At 35.8% G+C, this 26,298-nt stretch overlaps 2 protein-coding genes across 2 annotated transcripts in view; one reads left to right on the plus strand and one right to left on the minus strand.

Moving 5' to 3' along the window:
* NET1 (neuroepithelial cell transforming 1) overlaps window positions 1-26,298 on the minus strand; it is a 60,110-nt gene that overhangs the window by 28,177 nt on the left and 5,635 nt on the right. The window contains exons 2-3 of the mRNA XM_027592818.2: window positions 12,624-12,690; window positions 8,507-8,566 (exon numbers count right to left, since the gene is read on the minus strand). Coding sequence (XP_027448619.1) covers window positions 8,507-8,566; window positions 12,624-12,690 — 127 coding nt within the window. The remainder of the gene's footprint in view (window positions 1-8,506; window positions 8,567-12,623; window positions 12,691-26,298) is intronic.
* TUBAL3 (tubulin alpha like 3) overlaps window positions 14,080-26,298 on the plus strand; it is a 40,768-nt gene continuing 28,549 nt past the window's right edge. The window contains exon 1 of the mRNA XM_027592824.2: window positions 14,080-14,107. The gene's annotated coding sequence lies outside the window, so the exon portion shown is untranslated. The remainder of the gene's footprint in view (window positions 14,108-26,298) is intronic.

The following is a 26,298-nucleotide window of genomic DNA, read 5'->3' on the forward strand; positions in this document are numbered from 1 at the left end:
TTAACCTACAAGAAAATGAAATCCCTAAATCTGAACATTCTGAAAAACAACGAACCATTTATATATATATACATATATATATATATGTATATATATATAAACATTTCTTTTGAAGTGTTCTGGTTTATGTTTTGATCACTAACAGAGTTAAAGAACTTTGGTCATAAAAATATGACTCAGTCTTAACTCATCCCAGATTATTTTACATTAACAAAGTAAAAAGTCACTTTGGACCCTTCACTATCAGAAGAAAAGGGCAAGGTTATGGTTGCTAACAAACAGAGCTGAGAAACACCTTTGGAAAACAAACACTGTGTTCCTTTCAAAATGAATAATTTTATACATAATATAGTAGTAAGGCAACCTGATAAAAGATAGTGCTAAAATTTTACTTAGTGACAAATTTGATAAGCAACCACAACTTCACAACAAAACAGCCAATGATCCCCTACATGACAAATCCTTAACATCAGTATTAAATTCTTAATGTAAGATATCCAAAATCAAAATATGTAACACAATGCTCATGTTATATGTTTACCTAAGTCCAAAGTCTTATTTGATTCATATGACCTATACTACTTTATCTGTTCATTAAATATTTACTGAGCACCTATTATGTGTCAGGCCATGTGGCTAGGTGACTGAAGTACAGAGGTAAATAAAGTAATGGCTCCCAGCAACAGGCCTCAAAAGACCATACAAACTGATCATATTTAGCATATTACATAATAACTATCATATTTAGATGAAAGGCCATGCAAAACACAGGCCTAGGAGAGTTGGCAGAGTATCCATTTCAGGGCACGTTTTTGGGAAGAGGGACAACTTTAAGAATGTCACATTCTAACTTAATGGTTAAGTTCTGGCTATACCTAAGAATCGCTGGGACAACTTACACAACAAAAACAAAACCCAGATGTTCCTAGGTCCCAATGGCACCCATCCTCATTCCCCATCTCCTCATATTCACATAGTCTGGGATAGGGCCTAGCAGCACATTTCCTCCCCTAAAAACTCTCTCGGTAACTCTGACCTACAGCCAGAGTTGAGCAATTATTTTCAAGGTATAAATATAGCTTAATGCTACTGTGATCATCAGAACTTCATTGCTGACTTCTTTCCTCCTCATGAAATCCTAATTTGCTCCTTCTATTCAATTTTCCCTACCTAGAGGGCTTATGGGAGGGGTAACCAGGCTAGGTTGGTAGGGGTGGGATACAGGGAGAGGGGTTAAGACTCTGGGAAGGGTTCCTGGATATAATGCCTGAGTGGGGATAGGCAGGCAATCTCCAGACAAAGAAAAGGAATAAGGATGTACAAGGGAAAGGAAACAGGGAATATGATACGAGAGATATTTTGGAGAGATAGGGTATGGAGCTCATCATAATGGCGATTAGATGTTAAGTAACATTTGGGTTTTATCTTTAAAGCAATGAGTAGCTACTTAAAGAATTTAGCAAGGTACTGAAATACCAAGGAGGAGCGATTGGGTGGCTCAGTCGGTTAAGCATCAGGACTCTTGATTTCGGCTCAGGTCATGATCTCAGGATCATGAGATTGAGCCCATGTTGGGCTCCACCCTGGGCATGGAGTCTGCTTGAGATTCTCTCTCCTTCCCTCTGCCCCTCCCACACCTGCACGCACGGGCATGTGCCCCCCCCTTAAAAAAAAAAAAAGACCAAAGAAAATCAATATGGCATCATAAAGAGGCTACAAGTAGGGAGGCCAGTTACAAGGCTATATCTCTCGAAGCAACTGGATAAAGGGATGTGAAAATCAGGACTGTGATCTGGCATAAAGATTCAGATTAGGGAGTCATCAGTTACAGACAGCTGAATCTGGTGAGTGAATGAGCTCTCCAAAGAAAGATCATTAAGTAAGAAGAAAAAAACTGATGAAGATGAAACCTTAGGAATGCTCTTTTCATTTCCACAGTCATCACTCCCATTCCAGGCCTCCAGACTCTGTACCAGGTCTTCACTAACAAGTACTTTCTACAGAGATGGAAGGACTATAACTGTAGAAAATCAGTTCAAGAATCCAGAATGTCCTTTCTGTTGATTTTCATAGGTCAATAAACTCTTCAGCCAATCATTTTCAGCTTTCAAACTGAGTGGCCAATTAACCCTCTGTACTACTTCATTTCTTAGTTTTTCCTCATATATTTGACTCTTTCCAAAGAATTGATCATTCCTTACACATACACAACTCATTTTAATTCTTGGCATTTTTAGACACCCCTTCTCCATCTAGGGTTGGTTTTCCCAGTTCATGTTCACTTTCATAAAAACCCAACTCCAAATCAAAACCTCCCCAAATCTTCTATTTCTCCCTCCCATTCCTCTAACACTATCATACTTCTGTAATCTACGCAGGCATGATTTTGTCAGAGGTTCTCGTTTCCTGCTTGGATATAGTCTTATCTCTAAGGTTAAGTATGGGACCTGGAACATTGTGGGTGCTCCATAAAATGTTTGCGCAATCAATCAATCAATAAATAATTTAGACCAGACCCTAGCAAAGTTTTGAGTATATGAAGATGATATTCAATAAATTATAATTTCAAATTCATTCTTATCATGGTTGTACATAGTTGTACATGATTCCTCAGGTTTGGAAGAAATGGAGACTCTATCATGGCATGTAGGTAGGCCTGGCTAACGTAATCAAACTTTTAGAAGGATTTCTTTCTTGAATATAACTCCACAGTTTGAAGAACATAGCAACAGTATATGCGAATGTATAACCATTGCCCCAAACTTGATAAATTCTGAAGGAAAATAAAAAGCTTATCTTTTGGCTAGTTGATGAGTATTAGTATCAGTGCATAAGATACAATTTATCCTAAAAATTATAGCAATTTAAATAATTCCAGTCAATTCAATGTCAATAAAATCTGCTAAAATTATACTGGGTTCAGAAGAAATCTAAATTTGCTTTCACACTGGGAATAAAATACAGGAGTCATAATTCTGGGACTAAGGTGATGGCAACGACATAGTTTTACAATTTTTCCAAATTCTTCTATAAAAACACACAGAACAAGGACAGCAAAATCAAAACCCCAAGGTCAATATGTATAGCACCATGTAACAAGGTACATATCCCCAAGAACCCAAAAATACAAGTTAATGTGGATAAACTACCAACAACTAACTATAAGACTTATATAGCATCAGAAGAGAAAGCAGAGAAAAACAAAACATTTGCCAGATCTGAGTAGAGAAGAACCCCAAACCTATCGACAGCTACTTGCTACAGCTGCAGAGTTAGACAGGTCATTGTGAGCACAGCAACTGAAACTGGGAAGGGTTTTATCTACTCAAGGGTGGCAGTAAAGGGGTTCATGGCTGGAACACATGAGCTTAGGACTTTGAAAGCTCCCTTCCAGGACAAAGCCCTACACTGTGGTGCAATCTTGAATCTGGGAACAGATTCAAGTCAAGTGGAATAGAGGTGACACACAGGAAAAGAGAAGGTTCCGATAAAGGTTGAGGAGGAAAACAGGTCCTGGAGAACTCAAAGTATATCTACATTTATCATTTGTTAAAGACAACAGAAGAGGAAGTTTAGGGTCATGAAGCTAGAAAAGCTCTCCTGACTCACTCCTCCTTTCTAAAGCCATTTTCATGTAGTAATGACCAACAGAAAAGAATCACAGCCAAATCCCTTATTAACTTTTCATAAGGAAAAAAGGTATAAGGGAAAAAATAATATCCCTACAAAAAAATAAAGGCATGGTAGAAAAACGTGCTCACAAAAAAACTATAATATCCCAGGACTAGCTATAAGAGAGCATAAATCAGAATTAGAAAGGTGGTAAAATTAAGGAAAGGATTAGCAATGAAAGAAAATATCCAAAACTTGAAATCAGATATAAAGGGTGCCTGCATGTCCTGTCAGTGGATGATCTTATCTTCTAGGGCCGTGCATCTTATCTGATTCACCATTTGTTACTAATCAGGTTTTGCGACTCTGTAAGGGCAGATGTTAACTGTAGAAAACTGAGAGCAGTGAAAATACATTTTGTAGGTAGATATGTAGATGAGGATATTAATCTGTTTTGCATCTAATTTAGCAATCTTATTCCAGCATTTTTTTTTTAAATATTTTATTTGTTTAGTTGAGAGACAGAGAGCATGAGCGGGTGAAGGGGCAGAGGGAGAGGGACAAGCAGACTCCCCACTGGGCACAGAGCCCCACAGGGGGCTCAATCCCAGGATCCTGAGATGGTGACTCATGCCAACTGAAGTCAGATGCCTAACTGACTGAGCCACCCAGGTGCCCCTTCACCATTCTTTCTTCCAGTAATTAGAATCCTTCAGTGTTTCTGCTGGCTCACTCATTAATATGTTAATTAAATCTTTGACAGGTTTTCACTCTTTAAAGTTAAAAAAAAAAAAAAAAGGCAGCTAGAGCAACACAATAAAACAGACCAATCTACAACAAAATGAAGAGACAGTGTTTCCCCCCAAAACATTTTATTTGTCAGATAGTTACGAAAAGGACCACTATGAGACCCACACATGGCCCCAACTGGGCTCCTCTGATGGCCTTGAGAACAGGGAGCCCCTCACTAGCATGCTAGTCTGAGGACAGTAGTCTAACCCGGGAAGGACCCCATGATCAAATTCTTGAGCGGAGAGCAAGGGCCCTTCCATGCAAGGAGGTTAGCAGTCTGGGCCATTTAAACTCTTGAAGCTAACACAAGAAAAAATGCAGATAAAAACGAGGGAGCCAAAAAGATCTCAGAAAGCGTGAGGCTGTATTGTTAAAAACCACTTTGTGAAGACAACAGAAGAGGGAGCTCTGGAGCTATGAAGGTGAAGACAGGCTACTAGGGCTCACTCACTCCTCTCACGTCTAAGACAGGAAAATTTACTGGACTTAAAAAATGAGCTTATATAAAATTGCCTTTTATATCTAGAAAAGAAAAGACAAAAATGAGCCAAGAAGAGAATAATGAATCCCCTTTAAAACTATTTTAAGAATACAGAAAATGTGAAGTAGAATAATGTCTCTATAGCATAAAATAAATTAATAAAATTATAGAAGCTATGAAAGAACTTAAAACTCAGAAATTAGATGGGTAGAGAAAGGAAGATTTGCAATGAGGTGATAGAACTAAAAAAAGAATTAAAAATAGAAGAAAAATTATTTCAGAATAAAAAAAAATCCGTCTACTGCATTAAGAGGAAAAAAAAAAGACAAAAGGGAAGACAAGTTTAGACAAGCCCGGGTGGTTCATCTGACTCTTGATCTCAGCTCAGGTCTTGATCTCAGGGTCGTGAGTTCAAGCCCCGCATTGGGCTCCACACTGGGCATGGAGCCTACTAAAAAAAAAAAATAGTAAAATAATTTTAAGAAGATATAAAGAGATAGAAAATATTTTGAGAGAAAGTGATAAATATAAAAGATTAAAAAAATCTAAGTAAAAATCAGGGAGGGGACAGAAAACAATGGAATAGAAAAAAAAATGACAAAAACTATGAGAACAAGTCATCTGAATTTACTCAAGTCTACAGCAGGGGTCAGCAAACTCTCTGTAAAAGGCCAAATAGTAAATATTTCAGTTTCTGTACGTCACATGGTCCCTGTCACTGCTACTCAATCTCTGACACTGTAGTGTTTTTAAAAGCAGCCATTAACAATATATGTAAGTCAACGATGGTCAGATATGGTTTCTGGGCTACAGTTTGCTGACCCCCTTGCTAGAAAATGAGTTTCAGGAAACCAAAAACCTAGAACTGGTGCTCAGCATTCAAAAGACATTTACCTGTAGAACTAAAGCCTAAAGATGGTTACCAGGATACATAGCACAATCTGCAATGGCTAGACGCTCTGATCTTGTAGATACAGTAAACCTATGTTCAAAACATGGAAAATGGTGACTGTACATGAAAAACAAAGTACTAAATACTTTAAATGTATTAATTTAGAATAAAGAGATATTACTTCAGTTTGTTAACAGGGGAGAAGGAGAGGAGGGAGAAGAGGTGTTAGTTGATTATAATAATGCTCATAGGAATGCACCAATTTACTGGCTAAAAAAAGAGGAAACTGAAGGTAAAAATACCAAGAGAACAAAAACATGAACCTTCCTAAATATGGAAAGACATACCAAAGCAAAAACACACAAGTAAAACAAATAAGGAAAGAATAAAATAGAGCATATAATGAAAGACAGCATGCTACTGTTTAGCCAAGAGAGTGGGATACACAAATATACATGCAACTGCTTCTATTTTTAAAAAGTGAAAGAATAAACTGTAAAATTTAAAAAAGGAATAAAGGGATTTTGTACGGAAGAAAGAAGTAGGGTAGAAGATCTAGGAATAGAAACAAGAATCCTGTGGAACTACTTTGAAATTCCATACAATTTTGTTACGTGATTATAAGAAAAAATAAGTTTAAAAAGCAGTTCTTAAAAATTGAAAATAAAAAGGAACAAGTGAGTTGTTGTCATAATTACACGTAGAAAAGTACTAGTTCAGGGGCACCTGGGTGGTGCAGTTAGTTAAGCATCCAACTCTTGGTTTTGGCTCAGGTCGTGATCTCAGGGTCCTGGGATTGAGCCCCACATTGGGCTCCACACTCAGTGGGGAGTCTGCTTGAGGATTCTCTCGCTTCCTCTCCCTCTGCCTCTCCCTGCTCACACTCTCTCTTAAAAAAAAAAAGTACTAGTACAATAATCTAAAAACACAGTAAGTTGTACATATAATTTATATGTAAAAAACAAAAAAATCTGAAAAATAAAACATACAATGTTTTTAGTAATTGTTTCACTTATAGGAATGCAGTAGCAATTTGCTGTTGTCTTTGAACTGTGAGTAAATCAAATGAGAAATTATGTCAGTGTCCCCAAGACCTAAATTTTTGGTGTGGCTGAGAGATCTAGATAGTAAGATTAACGCAATTGAATAAAAAACACTGTAGCCTCAAATCTGAAATTTCAGTATAAACTCAAAGTTTACTTTATCTGAAAAAGTGGTATGTTTCCTAGCTTTGTCCATTAAAAAGGCACAGAAACAAGAATCAATATAGCAGCAAGGAGTGTTCATAATGTTCAGGTTTAAGCCTCTACCGGTTCCTAAGGAAACCAGGGTTTTTAGAAATGACTGTTTCCAGGTATGGAGCAGAAACAACAACAAAATGTACAAGTGGGCCTGGAAGAACTTGTCATGCAAGAGCAAAAAATTCTAAAAAAAAAAAAAAAAAAGCTAGAGAGGGAACCTACAGATTAAAAGACACTGAAGAGAGAATCACAATATACGGACCTTATAGGAATTCCAATTCAAACAGACAAAATGAACAAAACCAAAACAAAAAAGGTGTAAGACAAATCAAGGGAAGTGTGAACACTCAATCTGATGATACAGATAACGTGATACAAAGTAAAGGATTTTCTTCAAAATAATCCAGGGGAGAGGAACCAAGTAGATAGATAAAAGGAGAAGAATCTGATTGCATGATGGGAACCGCTGAAGTTGGGATAAACAAAAGGAGGGTTATACTTAAGTAGATTTGACCATGGATTTTATTGTGGCAAACTATAAACACTATTTCTGTGCGTGATCTGATTTGAAGCATACCTAAAAATACTCATGGTTGCCATTTCATCCTTTTTTCTTTCTTTGAATATAGGATTTTTAAATGTAACTAAAACTGTTTTGCAAAAAGCCTAACACTTAAAACACAGAGTTCTTCCATAAACATATTATGTATGTACACATGCCAACCCCACCCCCCAAATCTGGCTTGCTGGATTTGGTAAAATGCTGATGGGCAGACCTATAAAAATTTGCCATCGTTACACATGATGTCAAACATTTTTAAAATCTCGCTTAAAAAATGTGTAACTTTTATGTAACAATCTTTAAAAAGGTTCGTTAAAACCAAGATGGTTCTGTAAAGTTTGCCAACCGATAAAAATGGACTAAGTAATTCCATAAATACCAGGTTTTGGGACTTAACTACAGTTTTACATAAAGGATACATAATTATTTTTTAAGTGTGCACTGGATTTTAGTTAGTCACAGGTCACACATTGGAAATGCACGGCCACTTCGGACCTGCAGACAAGCTGTTTGGTTTGCATGGTCCAACATATAAAGACTGGGAGATTTCACATAAAAATCCCGATTTTGACAGTCCTACAAGGAGCCGTGGGCTAGAGCACAGTAGCAGCTGCCTCCTACAGGAGGGCACATTTCTCTTTTCCACCACAGTCCCTCCCTTCCTTCCTCCTTGCACACACCGTACGCCTGGCCTCTTCAGGCATTTGAGTGTGAGATCACTAGCTAAAGCTTAACATTGTTCTTAGGAAGGCTTTTACCTCAGTCTTAAAAAGTACAACAGAAAAAAGAAGATACCTGTAAGAGCCCATATTATTCAGTTTTGCACTTATAATTTTTTTAAAAATTAGCATTCATTATCCTTATAGCACAAAAATAAAACGCTATCTGCATATTTTTAAATGCTTTGACAGAGCAGGAAGGCTTACCTTTAGATCAAGGCTGTTAAGGCTTACGACATCATCGTCTTTTGCTCTCCGCTTTCTTTTCTATATGAAAAAGAAAGATTTCATTCTTATATAGAAGGAATGCATGTTACTTCACTAAACAAAGACCTCATAAAACCAGAAAAATCACTTTAAAAAAGTGAAGCTGTACTCATAAGAAAATTATTTTTGAAAAAAAATTATTTTTGAGGGATGCTCATAAATTATCTCCAGCATACTGTTTAAATAGTCCCCCCAGTCTGAATCATCTCATGCTGCGAAGTTCCACCCTATTCAAAAACCTTATATTAAGTTTTTTCAGAACTCTTATGTAAGTCAAGGACTGACTACTTGTTATGAGAAAAAGTAAAATATGTTTTAAACATAAAGGCAACAATTTTTTTTTTTTTTAAACGAACACATTATTTATCCTATGGAGGGGGGAGGGTCTTCACTAGAAAAAAAATACCCTTTTCTCATGGCCCAAAGTAATTAAGACTTGTTGCCTGAAGCAGGATTTATCTGCTGGGAGACAACACACTCCTAGTTATCACTCATCAACCTCACTCAGCCCTGCTGGTGCCTATAGCGGCAAAACTGTGTACAATCTCATTTCTGTCCTTCATCACTATTGAAGAAGAATCCTTAAGTAACACATCACCCACTCACACCTCAAAATAACTTTTCAGATTACCTGTGACACAGTCTAGCTCTTGTGAACTCTCAAAACTGACCAGCCAGGGTTCCTTTCCAGGACCTGACTCCACCCCAAGGAGAAACTGGTGGTAGTGGCATCAAAATGGAGGACAGGGACAACAGAGAAAAGGAAAGATAGAGTCCAGATGGAAGTGGGGAAAACAGACGGAGCCTGGAAATCACAGAAGCAAGGTACCATAAAAAGTAGAGAGGGAGCTTCTCTCTGTGAAGTTAGAAAAGTTATCTGAACCAAACCTCTTTGTAAAGTTCAGAAAAACTAAATTCATATTAAAATGAACAGAAAATTCTCCAAGTCAGTCTTACACAAAATAACTCTAAGAAAAATGGGAAAAGGGGAAGAATAACATCCCTACAGGGAATGAAAGCACTTGAGAACAAAATACTCAAAGAAGAAGAGCAAAACTATGACATACTATTCCAAAGTTAGCTAAAAGACATTAAGAAAATGATAGAAGACCTGAAAGAACAATATAAATCAGGACTGGAAAAAAACTGAAAATGAGTTGACAAAAAATCTTTATTGACCCTAAGGTCATATCTAGAAGATCTAGAAAAATATGAAAAATATGATCCTAATTTTGAAAAACAAAGCAAAGATCCTGCATATGTGTATCTTATTTGTGAGGCTGTGTGTAAATAATTATATGAGCAAAACACAGAAGGATAGGTATGGTATTGCTGACATGGGTTAGAGTGGAGGTTGCGGATGGAAGGATTGACAGGGGGGAAGAGAGGAAAGGAGGAGGAAACTGCCAAACAAAAAGAAGTGTACTGAAGGGAAAAGTTCATTCATGATTGTACTTACGCATTTATATAAAATCATGTACATGTATTTGCATATGTATAAAGACATTTAACAGATTTTAAAACATTCTACTATATTTTCAAATATTTTAAAGTTTTGCTTTTGTGATTTACATATTCAATCCATCCAGAATTTATTTGTTTGTATATGGTATGAGATGGCATATCTAAGTGTCCCCACCGCTAATACCATTGTTGCAGGCACCATTCCTTCTAATGTCTACAATGCAGTAAGTTCTCATACACATGTCAGTTTCTGGGTTCTTGATCTTATGGCGTTGGCCTATCTACCTAGACCTTCATCCACATTGTGGTTCCATAATTACTGTACCTGTGGAGTAAGCCTTAACAGCTAATCCAGCTAAGTCATACATTCCCTGACTTGTACATACCTTTGCTGCTCTGGGCTTGCTACTTTTCTTCCTGAATTGTAGAAGGAGATCTCTTACATTCTAATGGGACTTCTATCAGAACTGCACTAAATTTATAAATTAATAGGGGGAGTACTAACATTTTTATGTTACTGAGCCTTTCCTTACATGACTATCTTTCCATTTACTTTGGTGTCTATATCTTTATTAATGCTTTCCAATTTTTCCCATAAAAATCTCACAGATCTTTTCATAGATTTATTCATAGTTTAAAAAATTTTTATGTCAATAAAAGCATCTTTACAAATTACATTTGTTTATTGCCAGTATATATACACATTTTACTGACTCCTTTTTATAAATTTTATAGCCAGTAATCTTGCTTGAACTCTTATTAATTCTAATAGCTGCTATTAATATTCTCTGGGATATTCTATGTAGATAGTCATATTGTCCCTAAGTAATGAAATCCTACTGTCTCTTCCTTTTGAATTTGAATACCACTTGTTTTCCTGTCTTACTGTGTTGGCTAGAAGCACCAGTACAATGCTGGATAGACATGTTGACAGCAGGCTGTTTTTCAAAATTTTAAGGGAATGTTTCTAACATATTATCATTACAAAACATGTTGTTTGTGGCAGGTCTCAGGCTAAGAAAGTTCTATTCCCCGGTTTGCCAAGAATTTTATCATGACCGGGTGCTGATTTTATTTTTATCCATTCTCATTTTTCCTTCTATTTTCTTTGGTTCGTTCTACTTTTCTTTCTCTAATTACTTGAGTTAGATGCTTGCTTTTGTTTTTTTCTTTTCTTAAACTATGTATGTGAAAGTTTATAAATCTCCCTCTTAGTACTCCTTAATCACATTGCAAATGTTTTAATACATGAACTGAGCTATTTCTTTTGTAATGAGAGAACTCTACAAAAGTGTTTTTCCCAAGTGGGATGTGCCCATCCCAGAGGACATGCAAGATATCTTCCCTGGAGTGCAGGAAGAAAATGTAAGAACTTCTGGTTTTATGTATTTATTAATCCTTAAAAATAAGCTTTACTAATATTTAATACACAGATGATGAGCTCACCATCAACCACAGTATCAGGTTAGACAAAGGTGATCTAATCAGTTCCCAGAAATTGACTGCACACTGTGAAAATGTCATGGCTATTTGAAATATAGACTTATATCCACCATCATGAATTTCACCCTAGGTTGAGTACTGTGCTGTGCATTATTAGTTAATAATTGTGGTACATACATAAAAATCCTAAATAAATATATCAGGCATACGTGTTCAAAATATTTTTGCTGATAGGTTGTAAAATCAAGTTTGGAGACCCTTCTTTACTAAGTTTTTCTGTTTGAGTTTAGGCTTGTCAACTACTAAGGGAAAAAAACCAAGATGAAAAAAGTCTCAAGGAGAATAAAGAATTGTATTAAAATCAGGAGACTCTTGCTATGAATGCTTTACTGACCAATTAATATAAGTAACTGGTATAAGAGTACAGAAATCTCAAACAGAAGTCCCCAATAGAAATATAAATTAAATACAAAAGAACAGAGTGCGAATTAAATAGGTATTGTTGAACCCATCAGCACACAATCAGGTAAAGCTTGGCAAACTAGAAACAGGATGATTTTCGCTATTTCCTCCAAATAAGAAAACATAAGAATCATGTTCTATTTGTACATACATTATTTATATGAGTATTATAAGGTAATGAGTTTTTAATTACAAAAAGAATCAATTGGCTGGTGTCATTTTGCAGAGTTAGATGCCTCTATAAAGTCTCATTCTAAAAATAATGAGACTAGGATTCTAGGATGATTAATAACAAAATAATTCATTCAACAAATATATCATCTGCAATCACTTTTATATTTTTCAACCAAGGAAAAAGTTAAGAGTATGTACATAAAAACAACTTCATGTTTCATAATATATTCTCTTAATTTTAAAACTGGTAGGAATAAGAGAAAGGATTGCATAAGGTTAAAAATAAATAGATCTGATACTTTTTAAAATATGTTTTATACTTAATTGAAGTAAAAGTTGTTTTTAGCTTGTTAGCAGAAAAGAATTAAATGAGGCTGCCAAAGAGGGTGACAGAAACCCTGTACCTCAAGATATTCAGAGAAGTAGGACAACTGAGTTGTACACCAGACTGAAAGACAACCTAGGAATTAATTCTGTCAATGTCTTGACGTTAAATACCCAGGTAGCTACTCACCAAAGTGAAGTCCCAATGGGGGCCAGGTGTTAAAAATGTGAAGGAGCTACCTCTCCGAAGGGAATATCTGTTAAGAGAAAATTCAAGCAATAAATAAACTGAGAGTAACTTTAGTAAAATAAAGCACTAGACAGATAAAAAGCTATCTTTTTCATAGGTTCAAAATTATTTAAAGTAGCCTTATTAGTCATTCAATTGTATAAATATAAATGAGGGTATGCAAAAAAAAAATCAGGGTATAGGTTTTGGTCATTTTTAGAATCTTCACAAAAGTGAAAGGGCCTTTATAAAATGAGTGGACATATTAAAAATAATTCACCAAACCAAGCATGGTTATTTTAGGAACATATACATGGTTCAACAGTAAGAAATCTATTTATATAGTATGTTATACTAATAGGTTAAATAAAAAGCAGTAAATGATGCAAAAATTACTTAATGAAATTAAACGTGCACACCTAATATTTTAAAAACAAGAATAAAAGGATGCTCAACATAATAAATAAAACCCAAATGCATTTAATGTTTAAATCTCCTCCATGTATTGATTTTTTTTAAAGTTACGGTTTAATTAACCAAATAAAGAATTTTAAAAACTATATGAGACAAAAATCTCAAGTAAGATTAAAATTTGACTAGGATTTTGTTTGTTACTATTAAGTGACAGATTTTTCTTCTGTTTATCTTTCCATTCAAGAGAATCCTTTCAACAAAAACCTGTCTTCACCTTTTTAAAATATAAACCTCTATGTTTATAAAACATGCAGAAAAAATCACAAAATATAGCTAGCACAAGAAATACGGTTTATAAACTATACTTACCATTAATCTCTTCGGATGTAAATAAATATAAAATAAGTAGGTTTTCCCCTTGCACAGAAATAAATGAGAGAAGCAAAGCTGTTATTTCAGCTTGCTAGAGGTGAGGGAGTCAGCCACCATCACTTGTGTTCAGGCAGACTCAAGGGCAGGCTAAAGAATGGGAAAACTTCATAGTGGAAAAAAGGGAAGGTTTCAAGTGTGCCCTGATTGGAGGCTGTTGGCGTGGCAAGCTGAAGGTGAGCTGAGCAGGAGTGGGACATCTTATGTGGCTGGTCGTGGGGGGGGGGGGGGGTACGTATTTGGCTTGCTCTGATTGGTTCAAAGTTGGAAGCAAGGATAAAAATTAGGGGACCTGGCAGTTATTGATCAAGTCCTGGCCACTGTGGGTCGATTGTTAAAGTTATTTTTCAGCTTTCTGAATCGTAAGGTCATTCTCCATTTGTATATTCACTCCATTTCTCACCCTTGATCCTCAGGGTCTTGTTCACTCTAAGTTCCAGAAATACCACAGACAGCTATTACACCTACAAGAATTTACAAGCTTAAATCAAACACAAGGGAAGTTTGCTTACATTCTGATAAAGACAAGGGAAGATGGCTACAAGGAGAGAGAGGGTGTCAGAAGACTTCCCAGAAGAATTCACATCTGAGCAACACTAAAGGTAAGTCAAAGAGAAATAGCAATTAGCAAAGCAGATGAGAGCCAGGAAGGCTTTCTGAGCAAAGGGAACAGTACAAGTTAAGGGGGAGTGAAATGAATTATATTCAGGAAACTGCAAGTAGTTCCTTATGTTTGGGTATCAAAAGAAATAAGAAAGGGCTAGATAAAAGGCCTTACAGAACAACTCTTAAAGAGTATGGAACTGATCTGGAATAGGTATGGTGGCAGCAATCAGCTATAGGATTCTAAGTAACAAGAAGGATGAACTGGAAGGCAGAGGGACTGGTTGGGAAGACCCGTCAGGAGGCAGCTCCCGTACTGCTTACAATAGACAGTGAAGGGCTGAAGCAATAGCAACAAAGTTAGGAGAAGCACATTAGAAAGAGGGTTCGGTGACAAAACTGGCAGATTTTCCCCTTTCCCTCCCCATGCCAGCTCAGTTTCCACCAAGGTTCCTGGCATACTGAAATACGGTTCCATTAATAGTAATTAGAAATAGATGCAGAAAGATCTTAAGATATTTAAGCAAACATTTCCTTTTTTTTTTTTAAGATTTTATTTATTTATTTGACAGAGAGAGACACAGTGAGAGAGGGAACACAAGCAGGGGGAGTAGGAGAGGGAGAAGCAGGCTTCCCGCCGAGCAGGGAGCCCGATGTGGGGCTCGATCCCAGGACCTTGGGATCATGACCTGAGCCGAAGGCAGACGCTTAACGACTGAGCCACCCAGGCGCCCCTAAGCAAACATTTCCTAAATAATTATTTGTGAAAGATTAAAACACAGTCAGCCTTTTATTACTTTTAAAGCTCACGCTTTTTTCTCCCGAGGGCCTCCTTAGTGGAGCAAGATAACTTAAGGTTTTTCTTGCCATTGCAGAAAAAGTAACAATGAAGAAAACAGTAGGAGTTTTGATAAAACACTGGAATAAGGTATTTTGGTTAAACCAACATGACATCTGAAATGCATTAGAATTCATACGTCTGAACAATACAAAGATACAGTATTATGAACAATGCTAAAAGATTATAGGAGAAACAGGACCTTCACACCATATGTATCCATGGATCACGCTTTTTAAAAACACTACTCTAGGTAAGTGCTATCATATACTACATGGTTAATAAGAGCAACAGTGGGGGCAGGATTGAGAAGCATCAATTATGATTTCTCATTAAGATTATTTTTAATCCAGTACAAATAGTCATTACAAAGTAGTAATCACAGTGGCATTTAAAATAAATATTCAATAAATATGTCCTTAAGACAAGTTTTAAGGAGAACACAAAACCAAAGTTATTCATTTCTTTAGTCCCTAGAATCACAAACTGACCTCAGAATGAATTTGATGTTTGAAAGCTGGAAAGAAAAATAGCTCTTAGGAATTTCAAATAGGTCAACAAACTGGAAAAATATTTCCAATCAGATGGCAAGATTCTTTCCAGTACAAGCTGTAATCGGTTTTATAGTTATGCTATTTTTTCCCAATTCAATAACAAGTACCTATTTATTTTGAATACCCATGGAAAAAAAGAATCCAATAAACAAACTGTGCCCAGGAATCATGTAAGACAGTGCCAACTTTTAAAAATCTTGGAAAGACATACAGTCATCTTTCACAGGGCTCAGACTCCAAATGTAATAGCTATTTTAAATCCTTGTGGGAAAAAAATTTTTGATTTCATAAAACATTAAGATTGTTAAGTGGCCTTTCTAGACGATACTAAGAGTTCATTTAAAGAGGTTATTAAAGGCTGAAATAAGAAATGACAGTCCTTCATCTTTTCAATAATTTTTGTCCAATCCCCTTTTCTCATATATTCAAACAATCACAACATTTCAGGCATAAAATAAACTAATACATGTAGAAACTAGCTTGGTATATTAAACTGTGTTTCCTCTTAACCCCATTGTGATTATTCCTTAGCCTAACATCCATACTTCCTTTCCTATCATTTCGTGTGTTTTTAAACAATGCAAATTATTTTCACAATAAACTAGTTTTAGTCTAAACAAAGCATAATTACAATGGTAAAGATGATGTTCAAAAAGAGAAAAATTCTGTTAATTCATTCTTAAGCCAAATCATGTTTTCAAAGATTATGATTTATGTCACTGCCCTCCTCTATCATGGCAAAGAATTAAGAGCTGAATTAGAATTATAAATAGCAGAAAGGTAGTTCAATGAACATTTTCACAAAATGTACCGGACAACATAGGATAATTCTTCCAGTTAAAAAGGAAGAAAATGTAAAGATATTGCCTTATAATAAGGTAGATATTTAGGGGTTTACAATGAAGAAGAACCAAAATGAGTTAGCAAAGTAATGTTTTTAAAAAGCAAGCGTAAGGGGCACCTGGGTGGCTCAGTCAGCTAAGTGTCTGCCTTTGGCTCAGGTCACGATCCCAGGGTCCTGGGATGGAGCCCTGTGTTGGGCTCTCTCTCCTGAGCTCCCTGCTCAGCAGAGAGCCTGCTTCTCCCTCTTCCCACCCCCTCTCACCCTCTTGTGCTCTCTTGCTATCTCTCTCTCAAATAAACGAAATCTTAAAAAAAATAAAAATAAAAAGCAAGCAAAATAGAAGGACTAAAGATAGGAATATAGCACACTAGGTCACTGACATCAGCAAGAAGACTTGAGGCATAGGGCACCTAAAATATGACAAGGTATTGAAAACTGTGTGTGATGCCTCCAGATCTATAATTAGTTCCTATGTGGTAAAACAAGAAAAGAATACAGTAGCCCTGAAATCTAGCTGCTAGGCTAAGGAAGCTGGTCCCACACACCAGCAGTGCGACTCAAATAAACACCTGGACCTAATCACAAACTACTATGCATAACTCACAAACAGCTAAAATTTAAAATTTTAAATCTGTAATTTTAATCTGTAAATGCCAAGGGTACCTTGAATGTAGAAAGAGTGATGTAAACTATTCTCTGTAGTGAACATTTGTTGATATTCGGGGTGCTGAACTACTCAGGTTCTCAGTTTCTTAGCAAATTAGGCAAAAAACAATGACAAATATTATTGAAACAATTCATTTATTTGGGTCAAACATCTGATGTAGTGGACTGTTTTGACTGCTTAGCATCTTTGCTATTAAGAAATTGTCTCTTCTCCCACTTTGTAAAGGTTCTGCAGGAGCCAAAACTCATGTAGACTATTATCCCTTACCCTACTAGGGTTTCTCAACTTTGTTATCTGTGAGTCCCCAATAATAGATACATCTTGGAACATCTCTAAGTCTAGAACACAGCTGAGCACCTAGAAGCCAGCACACACGCATACACACAAAATGTGGAACATTCATTTCATATCATGGAATACTATTTAGCAATAAAAAGGAATGAAATATTCAGGCAAGCCATAATATGGATGAACTGCAAGATTATATACTATATGATTCCATTTATACGAGATGTCCAGAAATATAAATTTATACAGATGGAAAGCAGGTTAAGTGGCTGCCTAGGCTTGGGGGCAGAAGTGGGGACTGACCGCATAAAAACTTGTAACATTTGTGGTGATGAAATGTTCTATCAGTGGATTATGGTAATAGTTGCACAACTGTATAAATTTACTAATATTCACTGAATTGCACACTTAAAATGGGTAAATGTTATCATATGCACATTGCATCTCAATAAAACTGTTAAAAAGTATTTGATGTGGGAACAAATAGGCTTAGGAACTAATGTGGGTATCCTTTTATTTTTAGCAACTATATAAACAGTAATAATAATGACAATCTTGAGTTATCAAGAACTGGCTCAATTATTTGTTTACATGCCCTAATTTGGTTTAAAATATCTTTTGAAAAATAGCCTATCCAAAAAGTTACATCCCCCTAAAGGGAACAGGAATCCTTAGACTGAGTTTATACTAAAGCTAGCCTGGCTTAAGACTGTGCCTTTAACCCTGGATATCATTCTACAAATTCATCAGTTTTACTGGAAAAACAAAATTTATAGAGTTCACTACTGGTAGATCATAGGCACGGTATTGTCTTTCTTTTTTTTTTAATTTTTAAATTGTATTTACTTGAGAGAGAGCGAGCGCACGCGGGCGCACACACATGATAGTGGGGGGGGGAGAGAAGAGGGACATGCAGGCTCCCCAATGAGCACAGAGACTGAGGGGGTGGTGGTGATGGTGGCGGCTTGATCTCAGGATCCTGAGGTCATAACCTCAGCAGAAATCAAGGGTCGGTGGCTTAACTGAGCCACCCAGATGCCCCATAGTATTATCTTTCTACCAATGGAGAGCATTATTTCAAATCTATTAAAAGGAGTATGTTATAAAATCCTTAGAAGGATCATTATGGATTTATACTCCTGCATACAAGTAATGTGTAATATTCAGTGGATTCTCCTAAGGCCCCAAAGGGCAGAAATATAATTATTTAGATGTTATTTACGTCTAGTAATTATAGTATTTGCATAGAAAAGCTCCTTAAATGTGGTTACATAAGTGACGGTAATTGTTTTGCTGGTTAATGCTACTAATACACCCCTTTATAGAGACATTTTGTGGAGGAAGCATGGCAAACAGAACATTAAATTAGGAGTTAGGAAATACAGGACAAACATTTTCCAGTATCTAGCTGTGAAATTTCAGAGCTTCACATTCTCATCTATAAAAGAAGTTGTGCTAAATTCTAAGGCCCTCTCGGTACTAAAATGGATGAGTCAATGTTTCTTAGAGTTAATAACAGCAGCAAGAAATTTATGGAATGCCTGTTACGTTCCAGGCACTATTCTAAGCATTTAGATGTTTGTAAGAGTTCTACGCATTGACTCATAACCCTTAGAGCAACTATATAAGGCAGGTACGCACAAATGAGGTATAAATGAAGAGACTGGCAGCACACACCAGTGAAACTGGTCAAGGCCTCAAAGTAGTCAGTGGCAGTATCAGGATTTATATCCAATCAGTCTGGTCTAGCACTATGCTGTGAGAATTTACACTACACCACCTCTACAAGAGCTGACAGTAGAACTGCTAATATTCTTTGATAGACAGTAAGTAAGTGATAGTTCTAGTGTTGCCTCAAAAAATACAAATAATGATACCTAATATTCATGGAGCATTTGGTATGTCTATGTACTGTTCTAATGTTTTATATGAATTAGGTCGAATAATTTTCACAACCTTATGAGATAGATACTGTGAAGTAAGATTTGGAGAGATTAAGTCTCAAGAGCCAGAGTTTGAAACCAGGAAGCCTAACTGTAAAGCCTAAACTCTTTAAATACTAATATTTTATTGCGTTGTGGGTCTCAGTCTAAAAAAATGTACATTACCAGAGAAAATAATTAGGTGAATCAAAGCTAGGGCCAGGACAGACTCAGCATCAGAGAAATGCATCCGGGAAAGCAGGCCTTCTTCTGAGCTCTGAATCACATGGCAGGGACCACCCAGGGCTCTCAGTAGACAAGACCCTTTCTTGCCACCCAGAACAAAAAGGGAGGGATGTTAAGGGGAGAAAGGATTTGAGAGGCCGCCATAGAACCTACACAGAAGCTTACACTCTACTGGATTCTAGCTATTTCTACTCTTTCTTCCCCCTAATTACCTCTCCCTTGCCATAGCCTATAGCAGTCACCATACATATGACATGTTCCCCACAAAATCAATATTTAGCAGAAGCAAACCATTGGTACAGACTCAAAAACAATAAGTCATCCTAGGATCTGTACATCCTAGCGGTTTCTATTGCCTACTTCATCCTTTGATCTAGCCCATTTCTTGCTTGGCAGGTCAGGATTAATTATTAGCAATGGGTACGGGTGGAAATGAGCTCCAGACCTGTGGGTGAGGTTGACTAAAGGGTGGGCATGCATGTGTATGTATGCGTGCGTGCACGCGCACGCACACACACACACACACACACACACCCCCCCTGTACTGACTAGTTTCACCTTAAACTCCTGACTACAAATTTCAGGTAGGTCTTCACTTTGGCCCAGCAATGCTGTTACATTTCCCTTGTCACTTCCTCTCCTTTTTCTCTTTACTCTTCCAATACTCCCTCCCCAACCCCACCTCACTTTCAGCTTATGCCTTTGCAATTTATAATATTATATCCCCCACATTTACATTGTTCAATCTACCAACATACCCTAAACTTTTTCTTCTCTTTTTGTTACAATGTATAAGCTGCATTAACTAAGACCAAACCTTCCATTTATACACTGGGTTATATCTTCTCTTCTCTACTCTTAAAAGAAGCCAGAGACAAAACACATTAACTTCAAAAAAATTAGATATGAAATGTAAATAGATAAAATCCAACAAGTTAAAGATTAAAAACTGCTAGAGGAAGATTCTTTCTGAATAAGGGCACATAGTGTAATAAGGTCTTGAGGAAAAGTAACCGTGTGATCAGTGGATTTGTGAACTGAATTAGTTGTTCATTTTCAGAGAACAATATCTTTACTTGAGGGAACCATTAACAGACAAACTATCATTATTTGGACTCGGGTATTTTGCAGGCATTTACTCTACAATGAAGTATTGCTGCCAGTGATAAAAATTTGTGCTTTCAAATGAAAATTAGAATTTGAAAATTGTACCCATCACTGTGAGCATGACATCTCAACACTTAAAAGCTTTTCATGTGAGATTGGTGATTATATAAATGACTGTGATTTTTTTGATAGCGTTTAACAGTATGTATCAACCTTTGAAAGATCTGCATAACTCAGTACACTAATATTTTCTAAATGACAAATACATAATGTCACAAAATCATGGATAAGTAAAACAGAGCTACTCAAAAATTTAAAAGACAGTGGATTTTAATGTAACAGAGAATGACAAGTTCATTGATTCATTTCAGATTCCAAACCGCAGCCAAACTTTAAGAAATTATGACTTGTCAAGTTCTGGTGTATTATCAAGGAAGAATATCCATAATTGTCTGAAAAGACCATTAAAGGGCTCATGCACTTTGAACTCAAAATCTGTGTCAGGGCAAATTTTCTTTATATACTCATACACTTTATTCCCTATAGACTTCATCTTTGTATACTGCAAGAAGCAGATGTAAGAATCCTGCTCTCTTTTGTTAAGCTAGATTATTAGAAATCTACGAAACTTATAAAAACTCCAGACTTCTCACTGGTTTGTTTTTACAAATCTTTGTTTTAAAAAATATGTTGTTTATGCAAATATAATGGGTCTGACTGCTAAAAAAAATTTAACAAATTAATAATTTTTAATAAACATAATCCACATCAACAAAAGCTCTTTGGTGTCCTCAGTAATTTTAAAGAGTGTACAGAAGTTGTGACACCACAAAAACGAGAATTGCTGCCCTAGAAAAATCCTGTACAGGTGTGGAAAGAAAATGTACACCAAAATAACCTTATACGATATACCAAATAAACTCCATCTGAATTATGGAAAAAGACTTAAAACTATTATCGTTAATAATATTTCACTGTATAAAAGTATCATAACGTATTTAATTTCCTTCCAGTTTTTTTCTAACCTTTTTACTATAAAAAAGTGTTGTAACATATTTTCTTGCACGTACACCCAAATATACTTGTATAATTACTTTCTTAAGATATAAATTCCTATACTTATAGTGCTCAGTTTAAATACATGCACTATTAAAATTTTGTTTTATCTGCCAAATTTCTTCTACAACATCCATGTAATGGGAGTATGAGAGGACAGCAAGGAACAGTAAAAATATTTGAAGAAATAATGCCTGAAAACTTCTCAAATTTACTGAAAAACAACAGCCTACATATCCAGAAAGCCCAGTGAACTACAAGGAAGATAAGTTCAAAGAGATCCACAGACATATCATAATAAAAATGGTCAAACACAGGATAAAAAAAATGGAGCAAGAGAAAAATGATTTGCTACTTACAAGGTAATCTCAACAAGATTAATGGCTGACCTATCAGCAGAAACAACAGAAACCAGAAAGCAGTGGGATGTCATATTCAACGTGCTCAAAGAAAAAGACTATCAATAAAGAATCCTATATAAAGCAAAACTATCTTTCAAATATGAAGGTGAACTAAAGACATTATCAGATAAACAAAAACTGAGAAAATTTGCTGTTTGTAGACGTGTCTCACATACTAAAGGAAATACTCAGGCTAAAACAAGGGAGTCTACATGGTAATTTGAATCTACCCAAAAAGACAAAGAGCACCAATAAGATCAGTTTAAATGAGAAAAAAAAAAATCCATAAAGAAATTAAAATGCCATAAATTAGAAAACATTCACTCAATGCAAAAGAAAATAAAGGACAAACAGAGAAACTAAGGTCACATATAAAACAAAAAGTAAAATAGCAGGCATAAATCAAACTATATCAACAGTTAACATTAAATGTTGAGTGGAGTAAATCACACAATCAAAAAATAGATTGTTAACTTGGATTTTAAAAAAAGAAACATAATCCAACTATGTATCATTGACCCTTGAACAATGTGGGGTTAGGAGGTCGTCATGACCCCTCATCCATGAGGTCAAAAATCCATGTTTAACTTTTGATTCCTGCAAAACTTAATTACTAATAGCCTTCTGTCGACCAGAAGCCTTAACTATAACATAAATAGTAGATTAGCACATATTATGTAGGTTACATGTATTATATACTGCATTCTTACTATAATGTAAGCTAGAGAAAAGAAAATGTTATTAAGAAAATCATAAGGAAGGGGCACCTGGGTGGCTCAGATGGTTAAGCATCTGCCTTCGGCTCAGGTCATGATCCCACCAGGGTCCTGGGATGGAGCCCCACTTCGGGCTCCCTGCTCAGTGGGAGCCTGCTTCTCCTTTCTCCCTCTGCCTCTCTCCCTGCTCATGCTCTCTCTCTCCGTATCTCTGTGTCTCAAATGAATAAACAAAATCTTAAAAAAAAAAAAAGAAAATCATAAGGAAAAGAAAATATATTCACAGTACTGTAAAAAATTCATGTATTAAGTGGACCCATGCAGCTCAAACCCACATTGTTCAAGGGTCAACTGTGCCATCTACAGGAGACATACTTCAGCTTCAAAGATACAAATAGCTTGAAAGTAAAAAGGCAGAAAAAGATATCATGCAAACAGCAAACCACAAGAAAGCTAGACTTGCTGTATTAGTATCAGACAAAATAGACTTTGAAACAAAAAAGAGTGACCAGAGATAAGGGGGGAATTTTATAATGATGAAAGGCTCAACCCACCGCAGAATAACAAAAATATGTGTATCTAATTACAAAATAAAATACAGGAAGCAAAAACTGACAGAAATGAAGGGAAAAACAGACAATTCAACAATGATAGCTTCAATACCTCATCTTCAACGATGGTAGAATAACTAGAAGATCAACAATCAAATACAAGACTTGAACAACCCCATAAACCAACTAGATCAAACAGCCATCTATAGACACTACACCCAAAAGAATATACATTCTTTTCAAATCCACATGAAGCATTCTCCTTGAGAGACTATATTCTAGGGCATAGAAGAAAATTTAATATATTTAAAAGGATATACATTTAATATATCTAAAATGATATAGATACAAAATATGTTCTCAACCACAGTCGAATGAAATTGGAAATCAACAACAAGAAAAAAATTGGGAAAGTAACAAGTATGTGGAAATTAAACAATGCACTCCTAAATAATCAATGGGTCAAAGAAGAAAGCAAAGGGAAATTACAAAATAATTTGAGATTAGTGATAATGAAGACACAAAACATCAAAACTTGTAGAATGCAACTAAAGTAGGGCTTGAGGGGAAATTTATAACTATAAATAACTATATTAAGAAAAAGATTTCAAATAAATAATTTTGCATCTTAAGACAATGGATAAAGAAGGGCAAACTAAACCTAATGCAAGCAAAAGGACAGAAATAATAAAGGTTAAAGTAGAAATTAATGAAACAGAATAAAGAAACAGTGGAGAAAAATCAATGAAAACAAAAGCTGGTCCTTTGGAAAGATCAACAAAATGGACAAATCTCTAGGCAGACAGATCAAAATAAAAAGAAAGACTCAAATTTCTAGAAACAGAAATAAAAGAGAGGGCATTACTACTTATCTTACAAAAATAAAAAGGATTATAAAAGAATACTATGAATAATTGTATCCCGCCAAATTAATTTAGATGAAATGAGCAAATTTCTAAAAGACACAAACTACTGGGGTGCCTGGGTGGCTCAGTCGTTAAGCGTCTGCCTTCAACTCAGGTCATGATCCCAGGGTCCTGGGATCGAGTCCTGCATCGGGCTCCCTGCTCAGCAGGAGCAGGAAGCCTGCTTTTCCCTCTCCCTCTCCCCCTGCTTGTGTTCCTGCTCTCGCTGTCTCCCTCTCTGTCAAATAAATAAATAAAATCTTTAAAAAATAAAAATAAAAGACACAAACTATTGAAACTGACTTAAGAAGCAGATCTTTAACAAGGGAAGAGACTAAATTAGTAATCAAAAAACTATCCACAAAGAAAAGCCCAGGTACAGACGGCTTTACCCCTGAATCCTACCAAACATTTAAAGAACTAATACCAATTCTTCACTAACTCTTCCAAAAAACCGGAAGAGTACGGAACACCATCCAACTCATGAGACCAGTATTACCCTGATAATCAATACCAAAGACACTGGAGGAATACTACAGACCAATCTCTTGTGAATGTAGATGGAAAAAAATCCTCAATAAAATATGAGCAAACTGAATCCAAAAAGTTATACACCATGACCAGATAAGATTTATACCAGGAAGGCAAAATTGTTATTCTAACACCTAAAAATTAATGTAATAAATTAATTTTATCAATAAAATTTTAAAAAGACCAAAATTGGGGTTGGCGGGGAGAGAAGCATTTGACAAACTCCAACATCCTCTCAAGATAAAAATCACTCAAAAAACTAGGACTAGAAGGGAACTTCTCAGTCTGATAAAGGGCATCTACAAAACCCCACAGCTAACAGCATAGTAAAGGTGAAAGACTGGATGCTTTTGCCCTAAGATCAGGAACTAGATAAGGATTTCCAGTCTCGAGGATTTTATTCAACAGTGAACTGGAGGTTCTAGTGAGGGCAATTAGGGAAGATTAAGAATTAATTAAAAGAATTTCCAGGTTGGAAAAGAAGAAATATAATTATTTTTACTCATTGATGACATAATGTTGTATGTAGAAAATCCAAAAGAATTCACCAAAAAAACCCTATCACTTATTAGAATAAATGAGCTCTGGACACAAAACTACAAACAGTGCTGGATACAAAAATCAACTGTATTTTTATACACTTAAAATTATGAAATTATAAATGAAGTTAAGAAATAAATTCCATTTGCATTAGCATCCAAAAGAAAATATTTAGGAATAAATTAAGCAAATAGTACACAAGTTATACTCTGAAAACTACAAAACTACAAAATACTGCTGAAAGAATTAAAGGTCTAAATAGTTGGAAAAACATTCCCTGTTCATAGATTGGAACACTTAACATTGCTAAGGTGGCAGTACCCCCCCAACCGACCTACACATTCGGTGTCATCCCCATCAGAATCCCAGCTGACTTCTCTGTGAAAACTGACAAGCTGGTACTAAACTTCACATGGAGTTGCAAGAGACCCAGAATAGCCAAAACAGTCATGAAAAAGGAAGAACAAAGGAGGACTTGTATGTCTCAATTTCAAAACTTACTATAAAGTAATGACAATCAATAAGGTGTGGTGCTGGCCTAAGGCTATACATAACAGATCAAGGGAATAAAATTAAAAGTCCAAAAATAAACTAAGATACCTATGGTCAACTGGTTTTTGACAAGGTGCCAAGCCCATTTGATGGGGAAAGAACAGGTTTTTCAACAAATGGTGCTGGGACAACTGGATAGCCACAGGAAAAAGAAACAGTACCCGTATTTCACATCATATCTAAAAATTAGCTCACATGGATCAAAGACCTATATAAAAGAGCTTAAACTGGAAAACTTAGGGGTAAGCCTTTACAACCTTGAATTTGGCAAAGGATTCTTAGATGTGACACCAAAAGAAAAAGCAACAAATATAACAGATAAATTAGACTTCATCAAAATTAAAAACTTTTGTTCTTTCAAGGGACAACATCAGTTAACTGAAAAGACAACCCACATAATAAGAGAAAATATTTGCAAATCATATATCTGATAAAGGATGTGAGTCTAGAATAAAGAACTCTTATAACTCAA

The sequence above is a fragment of the Zalophus californianus genome, chromosome 9 (assembly GCF_009762305.2).
Source record: "Zalophus californianus isolate mZalCal1 chromosome 9, mZalCal1.pri.v2, whole genome shotgun sequence".
In the NCBI taxonomy this organism is placed as follows: Eukaryota; Metazoa; Chordata; class Mammalia; order Carnivora; family Otariidae; genus Zalophus; species Zalophus californianus.